This window comes from Trichomycterus rosablanca, chromosome 11, assembly GCF_030014385.1.
Source record: "Trichomycterus rosablanca isolate fTriRos1 chromosome 11, fTriRos1.hap1, whole genome shotgun sequence".
NCBI classification, from domain to species: domain Eukaryota; kingdom Metazoa; phylum Chordata; class Actinopteri; order Siluriformes; family Trichomycteridae; genus Trichomycterus; species Trichomycterus rosablanca.
The window spans coordinates 114268-129681 of NC_085998.1; the positions used below are offsets into that span (position 1 = coordinate 114268).

Here is a 15414-nt window from a genome sequence, read left to right on the forward strand (position 1 = left end):
AGACTCAACACACAACACAGAATAATCACAGACTCAACAGAATAATCACAGAATAATCACAGACTCAACAGAATAATCACAGACTCAACACAGACTAATCACAGACTCAACACACAACACAGACTAATCACAGAATAATCACAGACTCAACACAGACTAATCACAGACTCAACACAACACAGAATAATTACAGAATAATCAGACAACACAGAACAATCACAGACTCAACACACAACACAGAATAATCACAGACTCAACAGAATAATCACAGAATAATCACAGACTTAACATAGAATAAACACAGAATAATCACAGACTCAACAGAGTTATCACAGAATAATAACAGAATAATCACAGAATAATCACACTCAACAGAATAATCACAGATTCAACAGAATAATCAGACTAATCACAGATTAATCACAGAATAATCACAGACTCAACACAGACTAATTACAGACTCAACACACTCAACACAGAATAATCACAGACTCAACAGAATAATCACAGACTCAACACAGAATAATCACAGACAACACAGAATAATCAGACTCAACACAGAGTAATCACAGACTCAACACAGACTAATCACAGACTCAACACACAACACAGAATAATCACAGACTCAACAGAATAATCACAGAATAATCACAGACTCAACAGAATAATCACAGACTCAACACAGACTAATCACAGACTCAACACACAACACAGACTAATCACAGAATAATCACAGACTCAACACAGACTAATCACAGACTCAACACAACACAGAATAATTACAGAATAATCAGACAACACAGAACAATCACAGACTCAACACACAACACAGAATAATCACAGACTCAACAGAATAATCACAGAATAATCACAGACTCAACAGAGTTATCACAGAATATTACAGAATAATCACAGACTCAACATAGAATAATCACAGAATAATCACAGAATAATCACACTCAACAGAATAATCACAGATTCAACAGAATAATCAGACTAATCACAGATTAATCACAGAATAATCACAGACTCAACACAGACTAATTACAGACTCAACACACTCAACACAGAATAATCACAGACTCAACACAGACTCAACACACTCAACACAGAATAATCACAGACTCAACACAGACTAATCACAGACTCAACACACAACATAGAACAATCACAGACTCAACAGAATAATCACAGACTAAACACAGAATAATCACAGACTCAACAGAATAATCACAGACTCAACACAGAATAATCACCGACTCAACACAGAATAATCACCGACTCAACACACAACACAGACTAATCACAGACTCAACACACAACACAGAATAATCAGACTCAACAGAATAATCACAGACTAAACAGACTAATCACAGAATAATCACAGACTCAACATAGAATAATCACAGACTCAACACAGAATAATCACAGACTCAACAGAATAATCACAGACTCAACAGAATAATCACAGACTAATCACAGACTTAATACAGACTAATCACAGACTCGACACACAACACAGACTCAACACAGACTAATCACAGACTCAACACACAACAGAATAATTACAGAATAATCACAGACAACAGACTAATCACAGAATAATCACTAAACAATCACTAATGTATGTAATGTTTAGGTGTGTGTGTGTGTGTGTATAATGTGTGTGTATGATGTGTGTGTGTATAATGTGTGTATATAACGTGTGTGTGTGTATAATGTGTATGTATATAATGTGTGTGTGTATAATGTGTGTGTGTGTGTGTGTGTGTGTGTATAATGTGTATGTATATAACGTGTGTGTGATGTGAGTATATAACGTGTGTGTGTATAATGTGTGCGTGTGTATAATGTGTGTGTGTATGTGTGTGTGTGTGTATAATGTGTATGTATATAACGTGTGTGTGTGGAAAATGTGTATGTATATAATGTGTGTGTGTGTGTGTGTGTGTGTGTGTGTATAATGTGTATGTATATAACGTGTGTGTGATGTGAGTATATAACGTGTGTGTGTATAATGTGTGCGTGTGTATAATGTGTGTGTGTATGTGTGTGTGTGTGTGTATAATGTGTATGTATATAACGTGTGTGTGTGGATAATGTGTATGTATATAATGTGTGTGTGTGTGTATAATGTGTGTGTGTGTGTGTGTGTGTGTATAATGTGTATGTACAGTGTATCACAAAAGTGAGTACACCCCTCACATTTCTGCAGATATTTAAGTATATCTTTTCATGGGACAACACTGACAAAATGACACTTTGACACAATGAAAAGTAGTCTGTGTGCAGCTTATATAACAGTGTAAAATTATTCTTCCCTCAAAATAACTCAATATACAGCCATTAATGTCTAAACCACCGGCAACAAAAGTGAGTACACCCCTTAGTGAAAGTTCCTGAAGTGTCAATATTTTGTGTGGCCACCATTATTTCCCAGAACTGCCTTAACTCTCCTGGGCATGGAGTTTACCAGAGCTTCACAGGTTGCCACTGGAATGCTTTTCCACTCCTCCATGACGACATCACGGAGCTGGCGGATATTCGAGACTTTGCGCTCCTCCACCTTCCGCTTGAGGATGCCCCAAAGATGTTCTATTGGGTTTAGGTCTGGAGACATGCTTGGCCAGTCCATCACCTTTACTCTCAGCCTCTTCAATAAAGCAGTGGTCGTCTTAGAGGTGTGTTTGGGGTCATTATCATGCTGGAACACTGCCCTGCGACCCAGTTTCCGGAGGGAGGGGATCATGCTCTGCTTCAGTATTTCACAGTACATATTGGAGTTCATGTGTCCCTCAATGAAATGTAACTCCCCAACACCTGCTGCACCCATGCAGCCCCAGACCATGGCATTCCCACCACCATGCTTGACTGTAGGCATGACACACTTATCTTTGTACTCCTCACCTGATTGCTGCCACACATGCTTGAGACCATCTGAACCAAACAAATTAATCTTGGTCTCATCAGACCATAGGACATGGTTCCAGTAATCCATGTCCTTTGTTGACATGTCTTCAGCAAACTGTTTGCGGGCTTTCTTGTGTAGAGACTTCAGAAGAGGCTTCCTTCTGGGGTGACAGCCATGCAGACCAATTTGATGTAGTGTGCGGCGTATGGTCTGAGCACTGACAGGCTGACCCCCCACCTTTTCAATCTCTGCAGCAATGCTGACAGCACTCCTGCACCTATCTTTCAAAGACAGCAGTTGGATGTGACGCTGAGCACGTGCACTCAGCTTCTTTGGACGACCAACGCGAGGTCTGTTCTGAGTGGACCCTGCTCTTTTAAAACGCTGGATGATCTTGGCCACTGTGCTGCAGCTCAGTTTCAGGGTGTTGGCAATCTTCTTGTAGCCTTGGCCATCTTCATGTAGCGCAACAATTCGTCTTTTAAGATCCTCAGAGAGTTCTTTGCCATGAGGTGCCATGTTGGAACTTTCAGTGACCAGTATGAGAGAGTGTGAGAGCTGTACTACTAAATTGAACACACCTGCTCCCTATGCACACCTGAGACCTAGTAACACTAACAAATCACATGACATTTTGGAGGGAAAATGACAAGCAGTGCTCAATTTGGACATTTAGGGGTGTAGTCTCTTAGGGGTGTACTCACTTTTGTTGCCGGTGGTTTAGACATTAATGGCTGTATATTGAGTTATTTTGAGGGAAGAATAAATTTACACTGTTATATAAGCTGCACACAGACTACTTTTCATTGTGTCAAAGTGTCATTTTGTCAGTGTTGTCCCATGAAAAGATATACTTAAATATCTGCAGAAATGTGAGGGGTGTACTCACTTTTGTGATACACTGTATATAACGTGTGTGTGTGTGTATAATGTGTGTGTTTGTGTGTGTGTGTGTGTATAATGTGTATGTATATAACGTGTGTGTGTGTATAATGTGTGTGTGTGTGTGTTTAATGTGTGTATATATAACGTGTGTGTGTATAATGTGTGTGTGTGTGTGTATAATGTGTGTGTGTGTGTATAATGTGTGTGTGTATAATGTGTGTGTGTGTATAATGTGTGTGTATAATGTGTGTGTGTATAATGTGTGTGTGTGTGTGTATAATGTGTGTGTGTATAATGTGTGTGTGTGTATAGTGTGTGTGTGTATAATGTGTGTGTGTATAATGTGTGTGTGTATAATGTGTGTGTGTGTGTGTGTATAATGTGTGTGTGTGTGTGTAACGTGTGTGTGTATAACGTGTGTGTGTATAATGTGTGTGTGTATAATGTGTGTGTGTGTGTATAATGTGTGTGTGTATAATGTGTGTGTGTGTGTATAATGTGTGTGTGTATAATGTGTGTGTGTGTATAATGTGTGTGTGTATAATGTGTGTGTGTATAATGTGTGTGTGTGTATAATGTGTGTGTGTATAATGTGTGTGTATAATGTGTGTGTGTGTGTTTAATGTGTGTATATATAACGTGTGTGTGTATAATGTGTGTGTGTGTGTGTATAATGTGTGTGTGTGTGTATAATGTGTGTGTGTATAATGTGTGTGTGTGTATAATGTGTGTGTATAATGTGTGTGTGTATAATGTGTGTGTGTGTGTGTATAATGTGTGTGTGTATAATGTGTGTGTGTGTATAGTGTGTGTGTGTATAATGTGTGTGTGTATAATGTGTGTGTGTATAATGTGTGTGTGTGTGTGTGTGTGTGTATAATGTGTGTGTGTGTGTGTAACGTGTGTGTGTGTAACGTGTGTGTGTATAATGTGTGTGTGTATAATGTGTGTGTGTGTGTATAATGTGTGTGTGTATAATGTGTGTGTGTGTGTATAATGTGTGTGTGTATAATGTGTGTGTGTGTATAATGTGTGTGTGTATAATGTGTGTGTGTATAATGTGTGTGTGTGTATAATGTGTGTGTGTATAATGTGTGTGTATAATGTGTGTGTGTGTGTGTAACGTGTGTGTGTATAACGTGTGTGTGTGTGTGTGTGTGTGTGTGTGTATCAGGGAGAAGCTGAATGCGAGAGCGCTCTCTGCTGGTGAAGATGATAGTGGAGGAGAACTCTCTCTGTACTCTCCTCTGAAGATTCTTCTGTTTGTGGTGCTGATGTGTGGGATGCTGCTGCTCATGTACTTCTTCTACAGATACCTGGGTCAGAACCACACTCATCATCATCTTCATCATCTTCATCACACTCATTATCATCTTCATCATCTTCATCACACTCATTATCATCTTCATCATCATTACTGTTAACATTCTCACATTTACATTTTTAATCTAATGTATAATCAGTATCACTAACGTTTCTGTTTCATGCAGCACATTCTCATTAGCTGTTTATAATTAGCTTTGTGATTGGTTTGTTGTGATTGGTTCATTATTGGTTTATTGTGATTGGTACCTTGTGATTGATTTATTGTGATTGGTTTATTGTAATGGTTTTGTTGTGATGGGTTTGTTGTGATTGGTTCGTTGTGATTGGTTCGTTGTGATTACAGTGTACGTGATCATTGTGATCTTCTGCCTGGCGTCAGCGACAGGACTCTACAGCTGCTTGAAAGCTCTGCTAAATGCTATGGGCTGCAGTAAACTCAGGTAAACACACACACACACACACACACACACACACACTCACTCACACACACACACACACACACACACACACCCTATGATTCAGTAACGTGTAGTCGCACCTTCTCTTATTACAGCAGCTGCACTTTCACCCACACTTATAAAACCTGGTTTAGATTCTTCACTACTTTCCAACTACTGACTAACTAAATATAACATGTGTATTATGTGTATTTGTAAAATATACAGTGTATCACAAAAGTAAGTACACCCCTCACATTTCTGCAAATATTTTATTATATCTTTTCATGGGACAACACTATAGACATGAAACTTGGATATAACTTAGAGTAGTCAGTGTACAGCTTGTATAGCAGTGTAGATTTACTGTCTTCTGAAAATAACTCAACACACAGCCATTAATGTCTGAATAGCTGCAACATAAGTGAGTACACCCCACAGTGAACATGTCCAAATTGTGCCCAAAGTGTCAATATTTTGTGTGACCACCATTATTATCCAGCACTGCCTTAACCCTCCTGGGCATGGAATTCACCAGAGCTGCACAGGTCGCTACTGGAATCCTCTTCCACTCCTCCATGATGACATCACGGAGCTGGTGGATGTTAGACACCTTGAACTCCTCCACCTTCCACTTGAGGATGTGCCACAGGTGCTCAATTGGGTTTAGTCCATCACCTTTACCTTCAGCTTCCTCAGCAAGGCAGTTGTCATCTTGGAGGTTGTGTTTGGGGTCGTTATCCTGTTGGAAAACTGCCATGAGGCCCAGTTTTCGAAGGGAGGGGATCATGCTCTGTTTCAGAATGTCACAGTACATGTTGGAATTCATGTTTCCCTCAATGAACTGCAGCTCCCCAGTGCCAGCAACACTCATGCAGCCCAAGACCATGATGCTACCACCACCATGCTTGACTGTAGCCAAGATACAGTTGTCTTGGTACTTCTCACCAGGGCGCCGCCACACATGCTGGACACCATCTGAGCCAAACAAGTTTATCTTGGTCTCGTCAGACCACAGGGCATTCCAGTAATCCATGTTCTTGGACTGCTTGTCTTCAGCAAACTGTTTGCAGGCTTTCTTGTGCGTCAGCTTCCTTCTGGGATGACGACCATGCAGACCGAGTTGATGCAGTGTGAGGCGTATGGTCTGAGCACTGACAGGCTGACCTCCCACGTCTTCAACCTCTGCAGCAATGCTGGCAGCACTCATGTGTCTATTTTTTAAAGCCAACCTCTGGATATGATGCCGAACACGTGGACTCGACTTCTTTGGTCGACCCTGGCGAAGCCTGTTCCGAGTGGAACCTGTCCTGGAAAACCGCTGTATGACCTTGGCCACCATGCTGTAGCTCAGTTTCAGGGTGTTAGCAATCTTCTTATAGCCCAGGCCATCTTTGTGGAGAGCAACAATTCTATTTCTCACATCCTCAGAGAGTTCTTTGCCATGAGGTGCCATGTTGAATATCCAGTGGCCAGTATGAGAGAATTGTACCCAAAACACCAAATTTAACAGCCCTGCTCCCCATTTACACCTGGGACCTTGACACATGACACCAGGGAGGGACAACGACACATTTGGGCACAATTTGGACATGTTCACTGTGGGGTGTACTCACTTATGTTGCAGCTATTTAGACATTAATGGCTGTGTGTTGAGTTATTTTCAGAAGACAGTAAATCTACACTGCTATACAAGCTGTACACTGACTACTCTAAGTTATATCCAAGTTTCATGGCTATAGTGTTGTCCCATGAAAAGATATAATGAAATATTTGCAGAAATGTGAGGGGTGTACTTACTTTTGTGATACACTGTATGTGTGTGTGTGTGTGTGTATCAGTGTACAGTGTGGAGAAAGGAGCTGCTCTGTGAGGAATCTGATGGTAGCCGCGGTGTCCATCACTCTGGCTGTAGTGTGGGGTGTTTACCGTAACGAGGACAGGTACAGTCTGCACCTCTACACTGGCTGGTTGTGATTTTGTGCTTCTCTGATGTAACACCAGACCCAAAATCACGTGCTGTGCTGATACACTGTTAGTACAGTAATGTCACTGTGCTGATACACTGTTAGTACAGTAATGTTACTGTGCTGATACACTGTTAGTACAGTAATGTTACTGTGCTGATACACTGTTAGTACAGTAATGTTACTGTGCTGATACACTGTTAGTACAGTAATGTTACTGTGCTGATACACTGTTAGTACAGTAATGTTACTGTGCTGATACACTGTTAGTACAGTAATGTCACTGTGCTGATACACTGTTAGTACAGTAATGTCACTGTGCTGATACACTGTTAGTACAGTAATGTTACTGTGCTGATACACTGTTAGTACAGTAATGTTACTGTGCTGATACACTGTTAGTACAGTAATGTTACTGTGCTGATACACTGTTAGTACAGTAATGTCACTGTGCTGATACACTGTTAGTACAGTAATGTCACTGTGCTGATACACTGTTAGTACAGTAATGTCACTGTGCTGATACACTGTTAGTACAGTAATGTCACTGTGCTGATACACTGTTAGTACAGTAATGTCACTGTGCTGATACACTGTTAGTACAGTAATGTTACAGTGCTGATACACTGTTAGTACAGTAATGTTACTGTGCTGATACACTGTTAGTTCAGTAATGTTACAATACTGATACACTGTTAGTACAGTAATGTTACTGTGCTGATACACTGTTAGTACAGTAATGTTACTGTGCTGATACACTGTTAGTGTAGTGATGTTACTGTGCTGATACAGTGTTAGTACAGTAATGTTAGAGTGCTGATACAGTGTTAGTACAGTAATGTTACTGTGCTGATACACTCTTAGTACAGTACTGTTAGTACAGTAATGTTACTGTGCTGATACACTGTTAGTACAGTAATGTTACTGTGCTGATACACTGTTAGTACAGTAATGTTACTGTGCTGATACACTCTTAGTACAATAATGTTACTGTGCTGATACAGTGTTAGTACATTAATGTTACTGTTCTGATACACTGTTAGTACAGTAATGTTACTGTGCTGATACACTGTTAGTACAGTAATGTTACTGTGCTAATACACTGTTAGTATAGTAATGTTACTGTGCTGATACACTGTTAGTACAGTAATGTTACTCTGCTGATACAGTGTTAGTACAGTAATGTTACTGTGCTAATACACTGTTAGTATAGTAATGTTACTGTGCTGATACACTGTTAGTACAGTAATGTTACTGTGCTGATACAGTGTTAGTACGGTAATGTTACTGTGCTAATACACTGTTAGTATAGTAATGTTACTGTGCTAATAAACTGTTAGTACAGTAATGTTACTGTGCTGATACACTGTTAGTACAGTAATGTTACTGTGCTAATACACTGTTAGTATAGTAATGTTACTGTGCTGATACACTGTTAGTACAGTAATTTTACTGTGCTGATACACTGTTAGTACACTAATGTTACAGTGCTGATACACTGTTAGTATAGTAATGTTACTGTGCTGATACACTGTTAGTACAGTAATGTTACTGTGCTGATACAGTGTTAGTACAGTAATGTTACTGTGCTGATACACTGTTAGTACAGTAATGTTACTGTGCTGATACACTGTTAGTACAGTAATGTTACTGTGCTGATACAGTGTTAGAATAGTAATGTTACTGTGCTGATACAGTGTTAGTACAGTAATGTTACTGTGCTGATACAGTGTTAGTATAGTAATGTTACTGTGCTGATACACTGTTAGTACAGTAATGTTACTGTGCTGATACAGTGTTAGTACAGTAATGTTACAGTGCTGATACACTGTTAGTACAGTAATGTTACAGTGCTGATACACAGTTAGTACAGTAATGTTACTGTGCTGATACACTGTTAGTACAGTAATGTTACTGTGCTAATACACTGTTAGTACAGTAATGTTACTGTGCTGATACACTGTTAGTACAGTAATAATACTGTGCTGATACACTGTTAGTATAGTAATGTTACTGTGCTGATACACTGTTAGTACAGTAATGTTACTGTGCTAATACACTGTTAGTATAGTAATGTTACTGTGCTGATACACTGTTAGTACAGTAATGTTACTGTGCTGATACACTGTTAGTACAGTAATGTTACTGTGCTAATACACTGTTAGTATATTAATGTTACTGTGCTGATACACTGTTAGTACAGTAATGTTACTGTGCTGATACACTGTTAGTACAGTAATGTTACTGTGCTAATACACTGTTAGTATAGTAATGTTACTGTGCTGATACACTGTTAGTACAGTAATGTTACTGTGCTAATACACTGTTAGTATAGTAATGTTACTGTGCTGATACACTGTTAGTACAGTAATGTTACTGTGCTGATACACTGTTAGTACAGTAATGTTACTGTGCTAATACACTGTTAGTATAGTAATGTTACTGTGCTGATACACTGTTAGTACAGTAATGTTACTGTGCTGATACACTGTTAGTACAGTAATGTTACTGTGCTAATACACTGTTAGTACAGTAATGTTACTGTGCTGATACACTGTTAGTACAGTAATGTTACTGTGCTGATACACTGTTAGTACAGTAATGTCACTGTGCTGATACACTGTTAGTACAGTAATGTTACTGTGCTGATACACTGTTAGTACAGTAATGTTACTGTGCTGATACACTGTTAGTACAGTAATGTCACTGTGCTGATACACTGTTAGTACAGTAATGTTACTGTGCTGATACACTGTTAGTACAGTAATGTTACTGTGCTGATACACTGTTAGTGTAGTGATGTTACTGTGCTGATACAGTGTTAGTACAGTAATGTTAGAGTGCTGATACACTCTTAGTACAGTACTGTTAGTACAGTAATGTTACTGTGCTGATACACTGTTAGTACAGTAATGTTACTGTGCTAATACACTGTTAGTATAGTAATGTTACTGTGCTGATACACTGTTAGTACAGTAATGTTACTCTGCTGATACAGTGTTAGTACAGTAATGTTACTGTGCTAATACACTGTTAGTATAGTAATGTTACTGTGCTGATACACTGTTAGTACAGTAATGTTACTGTGCTGATACAGTGTTAGTACGGTAATGTTACTGTGCTAATACACTGTTAGTATAGTAATGTTACTGTGCTAATAAACTGTTAGTACAGTAATGTTACTGTGCTGATACACTGTTAGTACAGTAATGTTACTGTGCTAATACACTGTTAGTATAGTAATGTTACTGTGCTGATACACTGTTAGTACAGTAATTTTACTGTGCTGATACACTGTTAGTACACTAATGTTACAGTGCTGATACACTGTTAGTATAGTAATGTTACTGTGCTGATACACTTAGTACAGTAATGTTACTGTGCTGATACAGTGTTAGTACAGTAATGTTACTGTGCTGATACACTGTTAGTACAGTAATGTTACTGTGCTGATACACTGTTAGTACAGTAATGTTACTGTGCTGATACAGTGTTAGAATAGTAATGTTACTGTGCTGATACAGTGTTAGTACAGTAATGTTACTGTGCTGATAGTGTTAGTATAGTAATGTTACTGTGCTGATACACTGTTAGTACAGTAATGTTACTGTGCTGATACAGTGTTAGTACAGTAATGTTACAGTGCTGATACACTGTTAGTACAGTAATGTTACAGTGCTGATACACAGTTAGTACAGTAATGTTACTGTGCTGATACACTGTTAGTACAGTAATGTTACTGTGCTAATACACTGTTAGTACAGTAATGTTACTGTGCTGATACACTGTTAGTACAGTAATGTTACTGTGCTGATACACTGTTAGTATAGTAATGTTACTGTGCTGATACACTGTTAGTACAGTAATGTTACTGTGCTAATACACTGTTAGTATAGTAATGTTACTGTGCTGATACACTGTTAGTACAGTAATGTTACTGTGCTGATACACTGTTAGTACAGTAATGTTACTGTGCTAATACACTGTTAGTATAGTAATGTTACTGTGCTGATACACTGTTAGTACAGTAATGTTACTGTGCTGATACACTGTTAGTACAGTAATGTTACTGTGCTAATACACTGTTAGTATAGTAATGTTACTGTGCTGATACACTGTTAGTACAGTAATGTTACTGTGCTGATACACTGTTAGTACAGTAATGTTACTGTGCTAATACACTGTTAGTATAGTAATGTTACTGTGCTGATACACTGTTAATACAGTAATGTTACTGTGCTGATACACTGTTAGTACAGTAATGTTACTGTGCTAATACACTGTTAGTATAGTAATGTTACTGTGCTGATACACTGTTAGTACAGTAATGTTACTGTGCTAATACACTGTTAGTATAGTAGTACAGTAATGTTACTGTGCTAATACACTGTTAGTATAGTAATGTTACTGTGCTGATACACTGTTAGTACAGTAATTTTACTGTGCTGATACACTGTTAGTACACTAATGTTACAGTGCTGATACACTGTTAGTACAGTAATGTTACTGTGCTGATACAGTGTTAGAATAGTAATGTTACTGTGCTGATACAGTGTTAGTACAGTAATGTTACTGTGCTGATAGTGTTAGTATAGTAATGTTACTGTGCTGATACACTGTTAGTACAGTAATGTTACTGTGCTGATACAGTGTTAGTACAGTAATGTTACAGTGCTGATACACTGTTAGTACAGTAATGTTACAGTGCTGATACACAGTTAGTACAGTAATGTTACTGTGCTGATACACTGTTAGTACAGTAATGTTACTGTGCTAATACACTGTTAATACAGTAATGTTACTGTGCTGATACACTGTTAGTACAGTAATAATACTGTGCTGATACACTGTTAGTATAGTAATGTTACTGTGCTGATACACTGTTAGTACAGTAATGTTACTGTGCTAATACACTGTTAGTATAGTAATGTTACTGTGCTGATACACTGTTAGTACAGTAATGTTACTGTGCTGATACACTGTTAGTACAGTAATGTTACTGTGCTAATACACTGTTAGTATATTAATGTTACTGTGCTGATACACTGTTAGTACAGTAATGTTACTGTGCTGATACACTGTTAGTACAGTAATGTTACTGTGCTAATACACTGTTAGTATAGTAATGTTACTGTGCTGATACACTGTTAGTACAGTAATGTTACTGTGCTGATACACTGTTAGTACAGTAATGTTACTGTGCTAATACACTGTTAGTATAGTAATGTTACTGTGCTGATACACTGTTAGTACAGTAATGTTACTGTGCTGATACACTGTTAGTACAGTAATGTTACTGTGCTAATACACTGTTAGTACAGTAATGTTACTGTGCTGATACACTGTTAGTACAGTAATGTTACTGTGCTGATACACTGTTAGTACAGTAATGTCACTGTGCTGATACACTGTTAGTACAGTAATGTTACTGTGCTGATACACTGTTAGTACAGTAATGTCACTGTGCTGATACACTGTTAGTACAGTAATGTTACTGTGCTGATACACTGTTAGTACAGTAATGTTACTGTGCTGATACACTGTTAGTGTAGTGATGTTACTGTGCTGATACAGTGTTAGTACAGTAATGTTAGAGTGCTGATACACTCTTAGTACAGTACTGTTAGTACAGTAATGTTACTGTGCTGATACACTGTTAGTACAGTAATGTTACTGTGCTAATACACTGTTAGTACAGTAATGTTACTGTGCTGATACACTGTTAGTACAGTAATGTTACTGTGCTGATACACTGTTAGTATAGTAATGTTACTGTGCTGATACACTGTTAGTACAGTAATGTTACTGTGCTGATACACTGTTAGTACAGTAATGTCACTGTGCTGATACACTGTTAGTACAGTAATGTTACTGTGCTGATACACTGTTAGTACAGTAATGTTACTGTGCTGATACACTGTTAGTGTAGTGATGTTACTGTGCTGATACAGTGTTAGTACAGTAATGTTAGAGTGCTGATACACTCTTAGTACAGTACTGTTAGTACAGTAATGTTACTGTGCTGATACACTGTTAGTACAGTAATGTTACTGTGCTAATACACTGTTAGTATAGTAATGTTACTGTGCTGATACACTGTTAGTACAGTAATGTTACTCTGCTGATACAGGGTTAGTACAGTAATGTTACTGTGCTAATACACTGTTAGTATAGTAATGTTACTGTGCTGATACACTGTTAGTACAGTAATGTTACTGTGCTGATACAGTGTTAGTACGGTAATGTTACTGTGCTAATACACTGTTAGTATAGTAATGTTACTGTGCTAATAAACTGTTAGTACAGTAATGTTACTGTGCTGATACACTGTTAGTACAGTAATGTTACTGTGCTAATACACTGTTAGTATAGTAATGTTACTGTGCTGATACACTGTTAGTACAGTAATTTTACTGTGCTGATACACTGTTAGTACACTAATGTTACAGTGCTGATACACTGTTAGTATAGTAATGTTACTGTGCTGATACACTTAGTACAGTAATGTTACTGTGCTGATACAGTGTTAGTACAGTAATGTTACTGTGCTGATACACTGTTAGTACAGTAATGTTACTGTGCTGATACACTGTTAGTACAGTAATGTTACTGTGCTGATACAGTGTTAGAATAGTAATGTTACTGTGCTGATACAGTGTTAGTACAGTAATGTTACTGTGCTGATAGTGTTAGTATAGTAATGTTACTGTGCTGATACACTGTTAGTACAGTAATGTTACTGTGCTGATACAGTGTTAGTACAGTAATGTTACAGTGCTGATACACTGTTAGTACAGTAATGTTACAGTGCTGATACACAGTTAGTACAGTAATGTTACTGTGCTGATACACTGTTAGTACAGTAATGTTACTGTGCTAATACACTGTTAGTACAGTAATGTTACTGTGCTGATACACTGTTAGTACAGTAATGTTACTGTGCTGATACACTGTTAGTATAGTAATGTTACTGTGCTGATACACTGTTAGTACAGTAATGTTACTGTGCTAATACACTGTTAGTATAGTAATGTTACTGTGCTGATACACTGTTAGTACAGTAATGTTACTGTGCTGATACACTGTTAGTACAGTAATGTTACTGTGCTAATACACTGTTAGTATAGTAATGTTACTGTGCTGATACACTGTTAGTACAGTAATGTTACTGTGCTGATACACTGTTAGTACAGTAATGTTACTGTGCTAATACACTGTTAGTATAGTAATGTTACTGTGCTGATACACTGTTAGTACAGTAATGTTACTGTGCTGATACACTGTTAGTACAGTAATGTTACTGTGCTAATACACTGTTAGTATAGTAATGTTACTGTGCTGATACACTGTTAGTACAGTAATGTTACTGTGCTGATACACTGTTAGTACAGTAATGTTACTGTGCTAATACACTGTTAGTATAGTAATGTTACTGTGCTGATACACTGTTAGTACAGTAATGTTACTGTGCTAATACACTGTTAGTATAGTAATGTTACTGTGCTGATACACTGTTAGTACAGTAATGTTACTGTGCTGATACACTGTTAGTACAGTAATGTTACTGTGCTAATACTCTGTTAGTATAGTAATGTTACTGTGCTGATACACTGTTAGTACAGTAATTATACTGTGCTGATACACTGTTAGTACACTAATGTTACAGTGCTGATACACTGTTAGTATAGTAATGTTACTGTGCTGATACACTGTTAGTACACTAATGTTACTGTGCTGATACAGTGTTAGTACAGTAATGTTACTGTGCTAATACACTGTTAGTATAGTAATGTTACTGTGCTGATACACTGTTAGTACAGTAATGTTACTGTGCTGATACACTGTTAGTACAGTAATGTTACTGTGCTGATACAGTGTTAGTACGGTA

General features: G+C 37.9%; 1 protein-coding gene across 2 annotated transcripts in view; it reads left to right on the top strand.

The window, feature by feature from the left end:
- The window catches only part of LOC134323174 (signal peptide peptidase-like 2A), an 86716-nt gene that overhangs the window by 48019 nt on the left and 23283 nt on the right, over window positions 1-15414 (top strand). For both annotated transcript variants that reach the window (XM_063004611.1, XM_063004612.1), the window contains exons 6-8: window positions 4971-5116; window positions 5466-5562; window positions 7401-7502. In XM_063004611.1, the coding sequence (XP_062860681.1) occupies window positions 4971-5116; window positions 5466-5562; window positions 7401-7502 (345 nt within the window). The remainder of the gene's footprint in view (window positions 1-4970; window positions 5117-5465; window positions 5563-7400; window positions 7503-15414) is intronic.